General features: G+C 42.3%; 1 protein-coding gene across 1 annotated transcript in view; it reads left to right on the top strand.

Moving 5' to 3' along the window:
* SPTA1 (spectrin alpha, erythrocytic 1) overlaps positions 1–19185 on the top strand; it is a 76268-nt gene that overhangs the window by 48639 nt on the left and 8444 nt on the right. The window contains exons 27-42 of the mRNA XM_021681938.1: positions 456–555; positions 668–865; positions 1638–1781; positions 2720–2823; positions 3314–3476; positions 3734–3865; positions 4366–4503; positions 4683–4787; positions 5853–6061; positions 7625–7745; positions 8295–8416; positions 9228–9360; positions 13289–13386; positions 14073–14245; positions 14797–14873; positions 18192–18401. Of these exons, the coding sequence (XP_021537613.1) occupies positions 456–555; positions 668–865; positions 1638–1781; positions 2720–2823; positions 3314–3476; positions 3734–3865; positions 4366–4503; positions 4683–4787; positions 5853–6061; positions 7625–7745; positions 8295–8416; positions 9228–9360; positions 13289–13386; positions 14073–14245; positions 14797–14873; positions 18192–18401 (2227 nt within the window). The remainder of the gene's footprint in view (positions 1–455; positions 556–667; positions 866–1637; positions 1782–2719; positions 2824–3313; positions 3477–3733; positions 3866–4365; positions 4504–4682; positions 4788–5852; positions 6062–7624; positions 7746–8294; positions 8417–9227; positions 9361–13288; positions 13387–14072; positions 14246–14796; positions 14874–18191; positions 18402–19185) is intronic.

The following is a 19185-nucleotide window of genomic DNA, read 5'->3' as shown; positions in this document are numbered from 1 at the left end:
TAACTAGAATTTAAATAAAAAATTGAAAAAAATAAAAGCTTAGCAAAATAAAAAAAGGAAACATTTCCAAGTGGTTTCTAGTAAATCATCTTTATCACACTTGTCTTTTTCCTGTATCTTCCTTTTACTTGGAATCTTTCTTAAGCACTGTTACCAAATTCTAGAAAGTGTCTGTCTGTCTTCATGTCTATAATTTTATATTTTTGATCTATTTCCTTTTTAAAGATTATTTTCATTCTTTATACACAAGCAGATTCATGTGTAATGAATTTACAATAATAAATTTCCTTTTTAAAACAAACAAACAAACAAAAACCAGTGTGAACAACAAACCCAAGATCTGTGAAGCATATAAGGTCAGATGGAAGGTGTTAATCTAGAAATAGCCAAGGACAGGTAGCCCTGTTGCAAGCTGCAAGGTTTTCTTGTCAATCCCAGTATGTCTGTTTCTCTAGGGACCTAGAGAACTGGATCAGTAGCATGGGAGGCATGGTATCATCAGAGGAGCTGGCTGAGGATTTAATTGGCACGGAGATCCTGCTGGAGCGACACCAGGTATGGCTACCAAATCCACAGCCACTGATCACATGACCCCCAACCTTCCCTCATTTTTTGACATTGTTGAGAAGCCATTGGTGCCACCAGTCTCTTCCTATTTCCAACACAGGAGCATCGTGCTGACCTGGAGGCTGAAGCTCCTACCTTCCAGGCCTTGGAAGACTTTGGTGCAGAACTTATAAGCAGTGGGCACCGTTCCAGTCCTGAAATTGAAGAAAAGCTTGAAGTGGTCAGGCTAAAGAAAGATGACTTGGAGAAAGCATGGAAACAACGCAAGAGGATGCTGGATCAGTGTCTGGAGTTGCAGGTAAAACACCTTTGAGCCCGTTAAAAAGGATTAGGCTCAGTCTGTTCCTTCTGTGCAAGTTTGCACAGTTCCTGCAGGTGCTCATTTCACTGGGCTTGCCATCCCGTAGGCACAAGGGCATTTCTTGGCTCTCTGCCATTGTGCTCTCATCATTGTGGTGTTCTCTGCTCGTATTCCTGTTAGAAGAGCCAAACAAAGTGGGGATCAGCTCTTGGCACGAGATGAGGGTGATTATAATGTATTTATTGATTGAGAGTTTGGTTGATTGATTCCCGTTGAGAACATGCTGGTTGTGGAGCCCTGGAAACACAAAGATTAGTAAGATAACATCTCTTTTCTGAAGTAGTGAAATTAGACATGTAGACAGACCATTCTAGCACAGCAGGTGATTATTAATAAAACAAACTGTATGAAAGTTTTGAGGCTAAAGAAGAGGGAGTAATTAGTGCCAGTGAGGGAAGGGATGAGCAGATCACTGGTGACCCTGAGGGTCGTGGTTATGAGGGTCCTAAAGAAATGACCAGCCAGCATCTGCCAGGTGCAGCATATGGGAAACACACCCTGGGAATGGAGTACAGCTTAAACAAAAACGTAAAATGTGTTTTCAGGGAAGAGTAAAAGCTCCAGAATAGCTAAGATTCATGGTATGAATGTTTCTTGGAAGAACATAAGCAACCCTTATGGAATCCCTTATATCAGTGTTGTAGGAAAGGGATGGGTCATTTCCTCTGTCCCCTGGATTGGATATAACCTCTGCCTTCATTCCCCATAGTTGTTCCACGGGAATTGTGATCAGGCTGAGAGCTGGATGCTGGCACGTGAGAATTTCCTGAGGTCAGAGAGCCACAGTTCCTTAGACACTCTGGTGGCCTTGATGAAGAAACGGGATGATTTGGACAAAGCAATCACTGCCCAGGTAATAACAACTAATATAAGAGTTCCAATAATAAATATTAGTAATAATAACAGAGATTCTATACATGTATATAGTTCCGTGATTTACAAGTATTTTAATTCCCATTTGCTTCTTACAGAAAACTGAGTTAGACAGGGCAGTTGACATGGTGGCTTAGTCTTACTCAAGTCACCCGCGGCATTGGACTGACTTACTATAAGCCCAGCCTTTTACAACCTACCTTTTAGAATTGGAAGTGACTTTATATACTGCTTATGCCAACATCCCACCCAATGCAGGAGTCACCCTCTGCCATGGCCATGGGAGGAGTCTGTTTTTAGGGAGTTCAGTACCACAGGAGTCCATACCACAGGAGCTCAGTACCACTGGAGTCAGTACCACAAGAGCTCAGTACCACTGGAGTCAGTACCACAGGAGCTCAGTACCACTGGAGTCAGTACCACAGGAGCTCAGTATCACTGGAGTCAGTACCACAGGAGTCAGTGCCACAGGAGCTCAGTACACAGGAGTCAGTGCCATAGGAGTCAGTGCCACAGGAGTCAGTGCCACAGGAGCTCAGTACACAGGAGTCAGTACCACAGGAGCTCAGTACCACTGGAGTCAGTACCACAAGAGCTCAGTATCACAGGAATCCATACCACAGGAGCTCAGTACCACAAGAGTCAGTACCACAGGAGCTCAGTACCACAGGAGTCAGTGCCACAGGAGCTCAGTACCACAGGAGTCAGTACCACAGGAGCCCATCTTAGTGTCATTATTAAAGTTTCTCCTCCTGTTGAATTAAAAGCCACTTCCGTGGCATTTACCCTCTGGCCCTGGTTTTGTTCCCCTTTGTGAAGCCATAAAGGGTGTCTCTGTTCTTTTCTAGGAGAGAGTCTGGGATTGCACTGAAGGCCTAATCTCCAGGCATCTGAGCTTTTTTCTTTTCCTCTATCTAGGAAAATAAGATCACTGAGTTGGACCATGTTGCGGAGCGGCTCATAGCTGATGACCACTATGCCAAGGAGGAGATTGCTGCTCGGTTCCAACGGGTGCTAGATAGGTCAGGCCTGAGCAGGTGTTTTGTGAGCTAAGGAAGATGCAGCAAAGTGACCTCTTTGCTAGCATGGAGGATGGGGGTCACACTCTGAGTTCTTTTCATTTCTAAATGCCTAAAACTATGTTGACACTTGGAAACATTTCTGATCTAGACTCACAGAATGAAAGGCATGGAATACAACTTAATTATTACTGACTTAACCACTGTATTTTATATTTGAAAATAACAAGACTATGCAACAACTAAATCTATTAATATAATATGTAATATTAGATATAATATACATGTAATATAATATGTATATGAGCATTATTTGTAATATTATAATATACAATATATAGCTAAATAATATATAGCTATGTTACATATAACATATAAATCCATAAATAACGAGAGGAGAAGGGACAAGTTGGCAAATGAGAAGACTGCAGATATGGCATCAGACCTTGGTGGAAGGGTCGAGGGCAGAGAGTGATCTAGCTTCCTCCTCCAGATGGAATGCTCTAAAAGAACTGCTGATTGCTGAGCGGACAAAACTTGGTGACTATGCTGACCTCAAAAAATTCCACCATGACCTTGAGGACCTGGAGGAATGGATCAGTGAGATGCTGCCCATAGCCTGCGATGAATCCTACAAAGATCCCACCAACATTCAGGCAAGTTCAAAACAGGAATCTTGGAAAACTCTGGCATACCCAGACTGTTGGATGAAGGGTTGTCTCCCTACACAGAATGCTTCCTCACTGTTGAGACCATTGTCTGCCCTCAGGGGCTTCTGAGTCTAATGTGAAGGTGTGGGTCCTTCAGAAGTCACCATTGGTTATGACAGAACATTAACTTTTTCTTTGAAACAGAATTTATCTATCTTGCTTCCTTAGATTACAGGGTAATTTAGTCTCTGCTTTCCCTTCAGAGAAAATACCTGAAGCACCAGGCTTTTGAAAATGAGGTCCAGGGCCGAGCTGAGGAGGTGGAAGGAGTCCTCAACTTGGGGAACTCTCTGATTGAGCGGGAGGCATGTGACGGCAATGAAGAGACCATGAAGGTAGGGGTTCTGCTCAGGATGGCTTGGGCTAAAGGCGCATGAGGAGAAGCCTCTTCTTCCTTCAGAGTTTCCATGGGTGGGGATATGGAGTGTGTTCTGTGGTTAGCGATCTTCCCTCTGACTGTCACACAAAGAAAGCAGGCAACCGTGTTGCTCAGACCTTATCACTTCTCTCAAACTCAGTACCTAGGACTCTGAGAAAGCTTTAGACCTAATTCTTAAGCGTTGTCATGCTTGTTTGACATTTTCTATCCCTACTGCCAAGAGCTTTGGCTCTTAGGCACCAGTCTCTGTAAGCAGCCCAGGACCCTTTCCTCAAACTTTGTTCCAACACCTCCTGTTGTTTCCCAGATTAAGCATAACTTTAAAAATGTATGGCATTCAAGGGTTGGCAGATTTTGGCTAGTCCCTAACTCCTAGGCCCCTACAGTATCTCTTCAAGTTGTCACAGGACTCAGGATCCTAAAGATCATAGTGATCCCCAAATTTCTTTGGGTTAGGGTCAGCTGGAAGAGCTGGACAAACACTGGAACTACCTGCTTGAGAAAACAATTGACAAAGGACAGAAGCTCAACGAGGCGAGTCGCCAACAGAGGTTCAACACAGGCATCCAGGACTTTAAGTTCTGGCTCTCAGAGGTAATTGCACCCGGAATGATGGGGGCATGGGATCTTAATAACTAATTGCTAGGTAAATGGATTTATGCATGAACAATTTCCTTGACTTTCTTGGGAAAAGTTGGGGGATATGGTTGCTAATGTTCTCCTTAAAGACAGTTTTCATCTGGCAGCTTCATTGCATATTTCTTTATTCGCAGGCAGAGACCCTGCTGGCCATGAAAGATCAGGCCAGGGACTTGGCTTCAGCAGGAAACTTGCTCAAGAAACATCAGCTGTTGGAAACAGAGATGTTGGCCCGAGAGGTAAGCAGTGTTGGAGTCTCACTCCTCCGGGCAGAATGGAAATGCCTCTGACTTTCCTCTCTCATCTTAGGACGCCATTTGAGAACACTTTCTTGCAAAACTGACCTTAGCGTTCTCAGCCAGCAGTCATTATACCAGGTCAAATCCATGAGCTGCAGAGCTGTGGCAATGGTCACTGCTAACCAATTATCATGAAACTGCAGATTCTGAGGAAGAGGATCCAGGAAGAGGATCCTAAAGCTATCTTGTCTACCTTTTAATGAGGCATACATCTAAACTCACTATCTTCCAAAGCTCATATTTGATCTGGCCTTTGAAAGAAAGTTTATTTTACATAATTACAGAGAGCAAAAAATATCAGAGGGGGATATCATGTGCAACGAAGTTGAACTATATATACACTCTGGAAATTCTATGGAGAATTCCAGTTGCATTCCAATATCAAGGTGAAATGTGTTTTGGGAGCAGTGATAAACATGTTGGCAGGTATTGATTTCATCCTGGAGAATTTTATATTATCAGTTTTATTTTGTGGCAGAAATAGGCACAGAAAGGACAAGAAGTCAAAGGCTTTCTAAGTTCCAGAGCTTTAGGACCTGATGACATTCCCCACGACAATACTAGAAGGACAGAGTTAGAGTGAAAACAGACAGAAGAGTCTGGGTGTGTTCTGGACACGGTCAGCCTAGGAATGTTATGGTAGAGTAGCTCTTCTTGAATACTTCTATCTATCAATCTGTGTCAGACTCAGGACTGTGAGGAAGACAGTCGTGTTTGGAGACACACACTTACTCACACTCATTTTCCAGTTGGGAAGAGGAGGAAAAAACAAGGGAGAATACCAGAAGGCGAATGGACAGTTTGAGTATTGTAGTCATGTTACTCACATTGCTCTCTGATCTTGCCCCCATCTGAGCTGAGTTAAAAGAGCTTATCATCAGTTTGACTATCTTCAAAAACAGTCTATTTGACCCAGACTTTGGACCTGCACCAGTGGTGGTTAAAGTCCAGGGTCTACTTAATGCTTGTATCGTTCTGTTCACTGAGACCACCTCGGCTTTCTAGGATGCACTCAAGGACCTGAATGAGTTAGCTGCTGATCTGTTCTCCAGCGGGACTTTCAATGTTGACCAGATTGTGGAGGAAAGGGATAATGTCAACGAGCGCTTCCTGAATGTCCAGGACTTGGCAGCCACACACCATGAGAAACTCAAAGAGGCTTATGCCTTGTTCCAGTTCTTCCAGGACCTAGATGATGAGGAATCATGGATAGAGTATGTACGGCCAGCTCACACTGCACCAATAACCAAAGAGAATAGATGATCCACCAAACATGTTCCCATTTGGTGCTGAAATGAAATATGTAATTGTTTCTTACAGTTGGTATTACTTCTTAACCATGCTTGCCTTAGCCTAAAGTTAACATTGGTTTTATTTTTCTCAAATTACCTCACTGTATGCAGGCAGAAGGGGACAGGCTTGGAGAAGTGGGGAGCAATTCACATACCTTCTGGGAATAAAATTAAGAAACCACATATGCTTGCTTGTTCTAGATAGTTCATAGAATGTGTAATGTCTGGATGAGACAGCTGGGCCTTTACAACTTACTCAACTGCTGAGATCCTTGTCATTTTTTTAAAAAAATATTGAAATTCTAGTTGGTTAACATACAAAAAAGAAACATACAGTGCAACATTAGTTTCAGAAGTTGAATTCAGTGATTCATCACTTACATATAATACCCAGTGCTCATCGCAACAGGTGCCCTCCTTAATCCCCATCACCCACCTAGCCCATCCCCCACCCACCTCCCTCCATCAACCCTCAGTGTGTTCTCTATCTTTAAGAGTCTCTTATGGTTTGCTTCCTTCTTTTTCTTTTTTTCCCCTTCTGCTGTGTTGATCTGTTTTGTTTCTTAAATTCCACATTTGAGTGAAATCATATGGTGTTTGCCCTTCTTTGTCTGACTTATTTTGCTCAGCACAATACACTCTAGCTCCATCCTGGGAATCTAAGGTGCCACCGAACTGGACACAGGCCAGCATTACCCAGTACCTGCCAGGCTTTCATTACTAATTCTGTTTTTGTTGTAAAAAGTATGATTGGGAAAATCTTGGTAAATCAAATTATTTTCCCGACTTCCCATTTAACCTGCCTCACCGCGTTCCTCTTCTATAAGCCTGCTGATTCTCGCTGGTAATCAATGAATTAGAGGGAAGCCTTGTGCACCAGGCAGCAAGGAGGACATCTAGGAATGTCAGAAACAATGAGATAATATAATCTTGTCTGTGTAGTCTTTTACTATGCTTTGTGGTGGCGGTCAAACATTTTACGCTTGGAACTGATCCAACAGCCATGACTCCTGCAGTATCAGCTTTTTTTAAACCCATTCTACCTAAATTCATTATTGATACTAATAGACAAAAATAATGAAGGCCATGAAGGCCATATATGTACATAGGGTCACTTATATGTGTGTGCATATAATTTTCACATTTTTTGAAAGAGAAACATTAGTGCCTGTTTTTGAGCAAAGAAGAAAAGATACACAGGTAGGCAGATAAGGGAATGAATGGAATTCATTTAAACATATTTTAACAAATAACATTTGTCACAGCTGTGGGCATAGTGGGGACCAGTAGGTAATTTTCATTTGTATTGTCAGGAGTTTTGCAGAAAGCCTCTGGCACTAATTGTCTTTGTGGGTACTGACCCCCGAGTGTTCCAGAATTTACCACCTCCCCACCCCCAGCCACACACCCATTCTTAGAAAACCCTTGCTCTAGGGTGACCTGGAATATCTAAACTACGTTCTCTGTTTCCTTCCTTGGTCCCAGGGAGAAGTTGTTACACGTGAGCTCCCAGGACTATGGGAGGGACCTTCAGGGGGTGCAGAACTTGCTGAAGAAGCACAAGCGCTTAGAGGGGGAGCTGGTGGCCCACGAACCCACCATTCAGGTAGGAAGAGTTGAGATCTGTGGATCAGTAGGGTGATGCTGCCTACCTACCACAATGGGGAGGTGGCATGCAGAGCCACAGGGAGCTAGGCACAGAGCCTACAGGCATTCTTCCGTCCTCTGCATGTTGTCTTCTATGAATAGAAGGAATCTGCTCAGGGACTATGCTTTTCCCCGGAAGGGACACTTTCAATACCGCAGACACAATTGTTGGTGATTAGGGTGCAGTCTGGGACATCTGGAAAAGCTGTACTTGAGCTGAGTCGCAGGGGAAGGAGACAGCTCTGCATTACGCTATGACCATGAATAATCCAGAAAGCAGATCATGGAGCATAGCCTGGTAGAAGCCCTGAAGTTGCACAAGGGGACATTTAGTGTGATGGGCCTGACTGCAGGTGTCTTCATTCTCCCAAGATTTTCAAGACCACCCCAAGTACCATGGGGTTTATAAATGATGTGGAGGGTGGGAAGGGCTGGATACCTTGCCAGGGAACTCTGACTAAATGGGGAGAGTCTGTGGGGTAAGGTGACATGGGTGTGTGTTCTTCAGAGTGTGCTGGATGCGGCAGACAGGCTGGGAGACAGGGCTGCTGTGGGGCAAGAGGAGATCCAGGAACGGCTGACTCATTTTTTTCAACACTGGGAGGAGCTCAAAGAGTTGGCGGCAGCTCGGTGAGTCGGGGACAGGAAGCCCAGCTATCTTCCTGGGTTGTTGGTATTCGGCTTAGCGTTGGCTGCTCTCCCCAACTCCCCATCTCTATTTATCATCGAAGTCCCTGCTCAGATGCCAGTCTGCCACGCAGCTTGCCCCCACTGACCCCAGGGAGAGGTGAGGAGGCTGCCACCTCTGTGGTCTGAACACACCTCTGCTCCCATGCTTTCTTGCAACCGTCCTTTATCATTGTTGGCCTCATGCGCCAATGCTTCACACCAGGTCGTGCCCCTAGGTCTGTTTTACTTTGTACGAACCCCCAGGCTTAGTGCTGTGAGCAGCCCCTAGGAATGAATGAACGAGGGGATATATTTTCTCCCTGATAGCCATACAGCCAATGAGAACCCTGCAGCCAGATAGCCAAACAGAATAATTTCTGCCTGTGATTCCATACCTGTTGGTGGTAGGAAGACATGTCTTTCTGGGGAATACTAGGAAACTTCTAGCACTGCAGGTGTCTTCACTGTATAAGAGGAACCACGGTGCTCTGAGTAGAAGGAGCCATACTTCACCGATGCTGTCCTCCAACTCTGATGTCTGGGCCCTCGTGTTCGGACAAGGCTCCCTTCCCCCAGCAAAGAGTCCCAGAGAGCAGATGATGCCACAAAACGGAACTCCTGGGGCCAGGGCCTCCCCGGTTCACAGGAGCTCAGGTCGGATTGGTCCGTGGCCCAGTCCCACTGCGGCTGCCTCGTGCGGCCGAGCTATGTGCGGGGCTCCCCTGGGTCCTGCTGTCTTCTCATCTTCACTGGGGCTCACCGCCTGTTGCAGAGGGCGTCACCTGGAGGAATCCCTGGAGTACTTGGAATTCATGCAGAATGCGGAGGAGGAGGAAGCTTGGATCAGTGAAAAGGAAGCTATGGTTGCCCGAGGGGGCTCTGGAGACACGCTGGCCATGACTCAGGTGAGCCACAGGCTGAATGACTGAGATCTCCCCTTTGATTTGAATCTTTTCTTATGTAGTCAACACTTTCGTCTATGAAAAGAATCTTTCTACTCGTGGGAGAAAGAGATGATGGAAATATGGATACTCCTGCCAGTTTTAAATATGAAAAATCAAGGTCCAATGATGTAACTTGCCCAAGATCATGGGATCAATCAGGTGTGAAGGTGGGACTCAAAGCTCAATCTCATGATTTGTAGTCTGTCTGTGACTTCAAGTCATCATGGTTACAGGCCTTGCCTCGTAGGGTTAGGTTTTCTAAAGATTCCCTCAAATCAGTTACACTGAATTGGAAAGATTGTTATGCTCGGGCATTGGTTATGGTTTCTAGAAAATATAATTTTAGCAGGGCTACCTGGCAGGTGGACCAGTTCCACAATTTACAGACGTACTTTTTTTTTTTTTTTTTTTTTTAAGATTTTATTTATTTGCGAGAGAGAGAATGAGAGACAGAGAGCATGAGAGGGAGGAGGGTCAGAGGGAGAAGCAGACTCCCTGCCGAGCAGGGAGCCCGATGCGGGACTCGATCCCGGGACTCCAGGATCATGACCTGAGCCGAAGGCAGTCGCTTAACCGACTGAGCCACCCAGGCGCCCCAGACGTACTTTTAAATACAGTATAGAGTTTACCAATAAAGAAATGAACAAGTGGTCCATGTAATCTCTAGTTAATATGGACTTTTAGAGGTTTTGAGAGAGTGATCATAAGAAAATAATGTTCTTGGGACCTTGAGATGTGTGCCTACTACTAGCCTTAAAACTTAGGGATTTACCAAGAATTCTCTGTGGAGATTAATTGACTCTTAGGTGATGAAATAAGGAAAGGCTCACATGGGCAAGAGAAAGTTTAAGATCCGCATAGCGTACAATTCACGCTACCAACCCCTTTCCTTTGAAAAGCCTTTTGGGACATGTGCACACATGGGACACATTTAAGTGGTTTAAGGTTTCATCTCAAACACTCCCAAAAGCTTCCCTTTTTTAAATGAAACCTTGGGTTTTGAGAATTGTGGATACACATGCAGTTGTAAGAATGTAGGGAGGTCCCATGTACCACCTACCCAGGTTCCTCTAGTGGTGACACTGAGCCCAATGCAGTCAGGATGCAGTATATCGCCGCCAACCCGTTTACAGAACACCATCTTCCCTTCGGCCCCCACCCCCTCCTTAGTCCCAGGCAACCACCAATCTGTTCCACGCCTCTACAATTTTTGACATTTCGAGAATGATGTATAAATGAGCTCATACAGTATGTCCCTTTTGGGGGTTGGCTTCTCACTCAGCATATAGTTGTCTGGTGATTCATTCAGGTTGTGTGCATGTCGTTGTTACTGCTGGGTAGTATTTCATGGGATGGATGTGTCAGTTTAATCACTCACCTGTTGAAGAGTATCTGGGTTGGTTCCACGTTTGAGCCGTTATGAGTAAAGCTGCATTTAATATTCATGCAGAGGCTTTCACGTAAACATGAGTCTTCATTCCTCAGGAATAAATGTCCAGGAGTCCAAGAGCTGGGCCATAGGATAACGGCATATTTGGTTTTGTAAAATCAGTTAAATAGATAAAAATGTAAAAGTGCCAAACTGTTCCCAGAGTGGCTCTACCATGTTACACACTTGCCAGCCAGGTGTGAGTGATCCCGACTTTCTCCCCATCCTTGCCAGGATTTGGTGCCATCACCATCTTTATTTTAGGCAGTCTGATAGGAGTGCAGGATATCTCATAGTGGTTTTAATGTGTATCTCCCTTATGGCTGATTTTTTATGTGCTTATTTGCCGTCTGTATATTTTCTTCAGTGAAATGTCTCTTCACCTCTTTTGCCCATTTTTCTGATAAGAATGTTTGATTGTTTGCTTTAACTGTTTTAACTGTAAAAATACATTTTTATGTATTTAACTTTCTGTGCTTTGTGTCAAATCTAAAAACATTTTGCCTAGCCCTGAATCCTGAAGATCTTCTCCTATGTCTTCTTCCAAAAGTTTAGAGCTTTACATTTTAATTTTAAGTCCACAATCCATGTAGAGCTCACTGTTGTCTAGAGCTACAGTGTGGTTCATCTTTTTGCGCGCGAAGGTCCAGTGGCTCCAACGCTTTGTTCCGCAGCGCCCCCTACGGTCAGCGCGCCGCTTTCACACCTGCCCACACGGCTATAACTGATGGGTGGTTTTTGTAGAAACATGGAGTTGGGTCCGATTTTTAAGCCCATTTGCCAATCCTAATCTTTCAATAGGAATTTGTAGACCATCACATTCAAAGGTTCATTTTAGTGAGAAGTTCTTGCACTAACATATAAATTCCAGGGAAAGATGTTATGAGCTTTATTGCTAATACTCCTCACTATTACCTTAAGATATCTATCTACCTAGCCCTTCTATGTCATCTTTCATGAAGAAAAAATTGACTTTCTGAGTTTTTGGTTTCCTGATCCCATATGGATTGGCTAATATAAGAAAAGAGAGTTGTTTACCTATTGTTGAATTTCAATTTTCTTCCTGTGATCTCATCTTTTCCCTTTGTTTAATATGTAAGAAGAGATGATTCTGATCAACTTCTTGCAATTATGAGATACATTAGATGTATTTAAAATATGTTTTAAGCTTTTGGCCTTACCAACTTTTAATACAACATGAAGGAGGCTAGTTAGGAATATATTTGAAAAAGGGATACCTAGATTTTATTTAAAGGAAACTTGTGTTTGATGAGCTTCTGAGGTATCCAAGGGGAAGCACAGAAAAGAGATTGGAAACAGAAGGTGACAATGTTGAAGAGACTTTATTTCATGCGTTATGTGTATGTGAAAACACGGCTAAATCAGTCTATTTTATATGGTGGATCATGTGTCCAATCTCCATGTAAGGTTTCTGCATCAAGATGAAATACAATACAGTCATACAAGATCATGTAGCCCATCTTGTATTTAAAGAAATAATCATCTTATTTTAATGCCTAAGAACACGATGTATCAGTAGTTCTTATATTTTCAAAATGTGGTGGTTAAAAGTATGATAGTCGCACAAAATCTGTTTCTTCCTTGGCCCGGGTTAGTAAGCAATGTAAAAGGAAAAGTGGATGGGGTGCCTTTGTGACGAGAGGAGGCAAGGACAGCAGAGGCAGCCCAGGCCCTTGAGGTTGGGGGTGGCGGCGGGCAGAGCTGCCTGGTCTCCAGAACACTCAGGAGAATATAGAGAAGGAGGAGACACACTGCTCCCGGGCTTCATCCTCACTCCATTCTCCATCCTTCCAGCAGCAGGTAGGCACAGAGAAGTTTAAGACTGAGATTCAAAACAGCTCAGTGTTCTCTTTAGCTGCCTTTAGGTCAGTTCTTTAAAAAAAAAAAAAAAAAAGATTTTATTTATTTATTTGAGAGAGAGAGCATGAGTAGGGGGAGGGGCAGAGGGAGAAGCAGACCCCCTGCTGAGCAGGGAGAGGACCCTGGGATCATGACCTGAGCCAAAGGCAGACGCTCAACCGACTGAGCCACCCAGGTGTCCCTAGGTCAGTTCTTAGTATAAGATGATACTTATTATCTTTCTGTTAGATACAATGTTTCATGGAACTATATAAATTTCAAAATGGAGGAATTCTTATATTTTACCTTGACCAACACTCTCATTCTAAAGTCCAGAAAAGCTTAAGTTCACATAGTAAGTTAGGAAGAATATCACTGTATTCCTTTGTCTCTTTCTTTTCTGGTAAGATTTCCCTTTTTGGCAAATGAAGAGCTTCAGGAGAGGCATTTAGTGGCTCTGTGCAGGAAGAAGTGGACGCTCCCCTACTCTGCCAGTGTAGCTGAATCATCCTTGTGGGTAGCATCAGTGGGAGTCAGAATGGGGGTGGGATAGATTGTCCAGGCTTGGATGTGTTGATTCTCACTGACTCATTTATGTAGAGCTTGCTAAAGAAGCATGAAACATTGGAAAATGACTTTGCTGTCCATGAGACCCGAGTGCAAGATATATGTGCTCAAGGAGAAGACATCTTGAATAAGGTGAGCAACTCAGGGATTCCAGGCCAAGCTCATTTTCCAAAAGGAATTGGTTCAAATATAGAATCATGAGCAGTGCTAAAATTCACACATTGAATTTTCATACTCTCTGACTAGCTATGTTGTTTTTGTTCTGAGTAAATAATTATTTGTTCAGTTGCTGCTTTTTATAAATTCTTTTTTTCAGGTTCTTATAGATATACCCTGCAGATTTCCTTAAATCCTTTGCTGACCCTCCTACTCATTGTGTGCAGAACATGGCATTTATAAAGATGTTATGGCATGCTTTGGTTATAGAGTATTGTAAAAATGTAAATAAATTTCTTTGTATGCCTCTAGGGAGGAGGATCAGACTGAAACCTCTTTGTGACTTGAAAATCATTCTTTTATTTAAATGCTTGTTTTTACAAATCCTCACTGATTAAGTGCTATACAAAGAGCCTTGAACAGAGGGGACTTCAACTATGAAGGCCTTACGTGGACAAACGCGAGAAGATCTTCCAAATGGTAGAGTGGAAATAACCATCCCAGGCATGGATGAAAAATAAGATAAATGCACTAGACCCAGAGGAGAGTAGTTACTTATTTGGAATGAGAGAGATGACTCCTTTTTATCATACTAAAGAATTTCAACTTCTAGTTCTGGACATCCACCCATGTATCTGTCTCTTCTTCTCCCCTTTACCTTGGTGTTGCAGGAGAAAATTCAGCCCAAGGAGAAGATTTCTGCCAAGATAGAGTCTCTGAAAGAAAAGATCCCTTCTCTTTCCAGCACGATAAATGCTTGGAAGTCACAACTGGAAGAGGATTATGCCTTTCAGCAGTTTAACTGGAAGGCTGATGTGGTGGAGGCCTGGATAGGTATGACGTGTGAAGGCCAGGGGAAATACTGGTAAATTCCATTGATAGAAAGGTTCTGGGATTTTCTCACTTCCCATGGAAGAGAGATACTCCCTCCTCATCCACTCTTACCCTTTCTGGACACAATTACACACACATGCCCCAGAAAACATGCTGATGGGTGACTGAGAACCAGAATTCCAGAAAACACATTTTAGGGGAATTGGTGGTTTCATCGGTGATATTTAAAAGGGCAGAGCCATGGCAAAACATTCTAAAAAATAAACAGTGTGTTCGATTACTTCTAAATTATGTCTCATCTGCAATTTTACTCTGTTTTCCAAAACACTCACAAGTTCCCTTGGCCCTAGCTCTGTTCCAGTCATTTCTATGCTGCATAAGTCCAGAGAAACCATCCATCACCCCTACTGCTCCTATATTCCAATAAATGATCCACTCCCAGAGTCAGGAGGCTCTCTTGTGCCATAGAGTAAATATTTCTTTTTTTCCTTATCAAGGCCGATTCAAGAGCAACTACTTTTCCCCTCTAATCAATCATCTTTGCTCTCTAGCTGAAAAAGAAGAAAGTCTGAAGACCAATGGCAATTGTACAGACCTCGCTGCCTCCCTCACTCTCCTGGCAAAGCAGGTGAGAACAGGACTGCCCCTGGGCAGGTGCCAGGCACGTCCATGGCCCACATACACAGAAGCTGAACACTAGGATTATCCCATTCCCCAATTCTGTGGTTTTCTTGTCTGTAGGATCTGCTTTTTTCCCTTCCCATTTGGTAACTTGCTAGTTTTTTCTCCCTCTCCCTCCCACCAGTCTTGCTGCTGCTAAGTGAGCATCATTTTTATTAGAGAACCAACTTTGGGTTTTTATTTTTCTTTGTATTTCTTATAATCTTTCTATTATATCCCATTAATATCTTTTTATATCTTTATCATTTTATTTTACTTGGGATTAACTTATTTTTTAAAACATTTCATAGGGTAAATATTTAGATCATCAAATATTTAGACATTCTCCTTTTTTTAGCATTTTGATGTAAGGATATAAATTTCCCTCTAAGCAGAGCTTTAGCTGCACCTCACAATTTCATATGTTACTTCTGTTAGTATCACTCAAATAAAATGTTTCTGTTGTTTCTAATTTCTTATTTAACCTATTTGTTATTCCATAGTGTATTTTGCTGAATTTCCAAACACTTGGGAGTTTTCTCATTATCCTTTTTGATATTTATAGCTAGTTTAATTCCACTTTGTTTTAAAAACACATTCTATATTATTCTAGAAGCTTGATTTACATCCAGCAAATGGTACGTTTTGGTGAATAGTCCATTTACAGTTGAAAAGAATGTGCATTTTTTTAAAAGATTTTATTTATTTATTTGAGAGAGAAAGTAAGAGAGCACAAGCAGGGGGAATGGCTGAGGAAGAGGGAGAAACAGGCTTCCCACTGAGCAGGGATCCCGATCCAAGGACTCTGGGATCATGACCTGAACTGAAGGCAGACGCTTAACCAACTGAGCCACCCAGGTGCCCCAAAAAGAATGTGTATTTTACAGTGGTTTATATTACCTGTCAGATTTGGGTTGTTAATCATGTTGTTTAAATACTTTGTAATTTTTATATATTTTGAAGTTAGGTTCAAAGGTGTGTTGACATTTAGAATTATAAATCATCTTGATGAATTGATACTTTTAATTATGAAATGTTCTTTCTACTAACATTTCTTGATTTAAAGTCTTCTTTTTCATATACTAGAGTACCAGGTTTTTTGTTTGTTTGTTTTGTTTTGTGTTTCAAGTGTATATCTATTTCCATCCTTTAATTTTTTTCTTTCTTTACATTTACGTCTTTATATTTTATATTTTTGTTGTTGATTTGATATATTTATACACTGCAAAATGATTACCATTGTAGAACTATCTGACACCTCCATCCTATAATGTAATTACCACTTCTTTTTTGTGTTGAGAACATTTCAGATCTACTCTCTTAAAAAGTTTCAAGTATATAATACAGTATTATTAGTTGTAATCATCTTGCTGTCCATTAGTGTCCCAGAATCAGTCATTCTTTTAGTTGGAAGTTTGTATCCTTCGACCACTTTCTCCTCATTTCCCCCACCCTCCAGCCCTTAGCAACCACCAGTCTACTGTGTTTCTCTGTTTGACTCTTCTAGATTCCACTTGTGAGTGATAGCAAATGGCATTTGTCTTTCTCCGTCTGACTTACTTCGTTTAACATATGCTCTCAAGTTTCATACAAATTGTCACAAATGGCAGGATTTCCTTCTATTTCATGGCTGAATAATACTCCATTTTACACACACACACACACACACACACACATGCATCACATCTTCATCTGTTCATTTGTTGATGGACACTCAAGTTGTTTCCATAACTTGGCTAATGTGAATGATGTTGCAATGAATATGGAAATGTGGAGTGTCTTTATGTTTTAGATTATGTCTCCTAAAATTTCACAGTTGAGTATTGTTTATTTATCTAATTAGATCATTTTGTTGCAATAGTGAGTCCACTTACATTTAAAATAATGTAACTCGTGAATTTTGATTTAAAGTTATAATTTAACACTTCCACCCCCCCTCCCCCATCCAACCCCTACTTTTGGCCAGGGACTGAAATGATTCAAGACATAATCTTTTTTTTTTTTTTTTTTTTTTGAGGACTTGCCTTTTTCAGTTGGCTTTTACTCCTAGGGCCTTTCAAGGGTTCAACTAAATCCCTTTCGTTGGAGCTACTCCTCTTTGTGTCCTCAACTCAGCACTGTGAGGCTATTGAGGAGTCTACTTAGCATCTCTATTTGCTACTGTTTTTCTGCTTGGCTTCTAGGACTCCTGTCCTATAGAGTTTAGGAACCCATAGATGCCTTGAGGGGAAAGCAGGTAGATGATTGAACGAACTTTTCTGCAGTTCTTTTTCCACAGCTGCTCAAATCCTGGCTGCCTGGTTTCCCAGAAACTGTCTCTTTGATTTCATGAGATTATCAAGAGCTCTGAGCAGCTGCTTTCCCCTCAGTCTCTTAGCCTGTGCAGCCCACATGTCATAGGGAAAGGTGACAGAGAATATTACTCTGATTTTACTACTATTTCACCTCTCTAGAGTTTTGATTCTTGAGGTGTAGTGACCTGAGTTGCATTCTGATCTCTTTCAAACAGCTGATATTTTGTACTTTTATCCAGCAATTAAAGTTGTTCTCAAAGGCAGAATTGGTCAAATACAAGCCACCCTGTAAAGCTGGAAGTGTAGTATCCAGAATTTTGTGATTTTGGTATCAACAACACACACACACACTGTGTAACTGTCCCTGTTGTTAGTGAGTGTACTTCCAAGATCTCTAGTAGTGCGCTGCTGCTAATCAGTACACAAAATATAACAGGGGATGTAAAAGAGTCTTAGAAAGGATGTGAGCTGTAGGAAGCATTTAGTCTTGACTCAAAAAATGAAGATCATATCATGCTCCAATATTCCCTTAATATTAATTATATACCTAACTTAAGCTCTGATTATGAAACATGCATCCACCAGAACTTAGCCATAATTCCAACCACAAATATTCACTTAAATCTCTAAGTTATGGGCGCCTGGGTGGCTCAGTTGGTTAAGCGACTGCCTTCGGCTCAGGTCATGATCCTGGAGTCCCCGGATCGAGTCCCGCATCGGGCTCCCTGCTGTCAGCAGGGAGTCTGCTTCTCCCTCTGACCCTCCCCCCCTCATGCTCTCTCTCTCTATCTCATTCTCTCTCTCAAATAAATAAATAAAATCTTTAAAAAAAAAAATCTCTAAGTTATGTTTCCTTTTGCTTGGTCCTCACTCTATTTCTTTCCTAGACCTTATCTTGTCCATGATACAAATGTGGTGGAACCCAGGTGTGAATGGTCCCTGGGAACCTACATTGTTTTTCTGTTCACAGCTTCTCTTTGGGTCTTCCCCAGGACACTCTGGATGCCAGTCTGCAGAGCTTCCGGCAAGACAGACTGTCAGAGATAACTGACCTAAAGGACCAACTGGTGGCTGCTCAGCACAGACAGACCAAAGCCATTGAGGAGCGCCATGATGCTCTGCTGAGGCTCTGGGAACAGCTGCTGGAAGCTTCTGCAGCCCACAGAGAGAAGTTGCTAGAGAAGCAGCTGCCCCTACAGCAGGTAAAAGAAAAAAGCCACGATTAGGCCTCAATTATCTGTATATTAGTCATGGAATCCAGAAATGGATTCCACTGGAACTCCTGTTTGGATAAACTATAGACATTAGAATAAGTGCATGGAAAGGAGCAGGAGGGCATTCTTATTGAACAGGAAGTAATCAGGGTTTTTTAAGACTGATTTGTCAGTTATGCGGCGGACTTGAGGTGGATGCCAGGCACAAGTAATAAAAGGACAAAAAGGCAGATGGTCCTGGTGGATGGAAAAACTAAGCTGGCAGGACTTACACTTTTCTCTAACCAAATAAAAGGAGCACTTGCTAAGAAACACTCGAGTTCTCATCCTGTGTTGACCTTACCTAGCTGAGAGATGTCACTTCACATCTCTGAGCCTTGATTCTTTCATTTATGAAATACGATCATGTTACCACTGTCTCCTGCTGGTCTGCATTATGACGATTGAGAGAGATAATGGATCTGAAAATGCGGTGCACGCCACTAAGTTCTATATAGGCTTAAGTGATGAAAATGTTCTTTCTAGTGGTGGCTGTGAAGGTACTGGATGTTGATCATAAAAAATATCAATAATAAAAGGAAATCAGGATGCTGAGTGAAGACTATAAGAAGTATTATACCAGGCAGCAAGTGAAGGTGGGCAATTAGGGGAATTAGGAGACAAACACACAGATAAAAATCAGTCAGTCTGGACGCTTAGCTAATTACTGAAGGGCTTGGTACCTACAGAAATAGTCTTAAGTGAAAAATTAGATCAATTTATGGGCAACTTT

The sequence above is a fragment of the Neomonachus schauinslandi genome, chromosome 6 (assembly GCF_002201575.2).
Source record: "Neomonachus schauinslandi chromosome 6, ASM220157v2, whole genome shotgun sequence".
Taxonomy (NCBI): Eukaryota; Metazoa; Chordata; class Mammalia; order Carnivora; family Phocidae; genus Neomonachus; species Neomonachus schauinslandi.
Note: the sequence above shows the minus strand (reverse complement) of the source record. Positions and strands in the feature narration are given on the sequence as shown.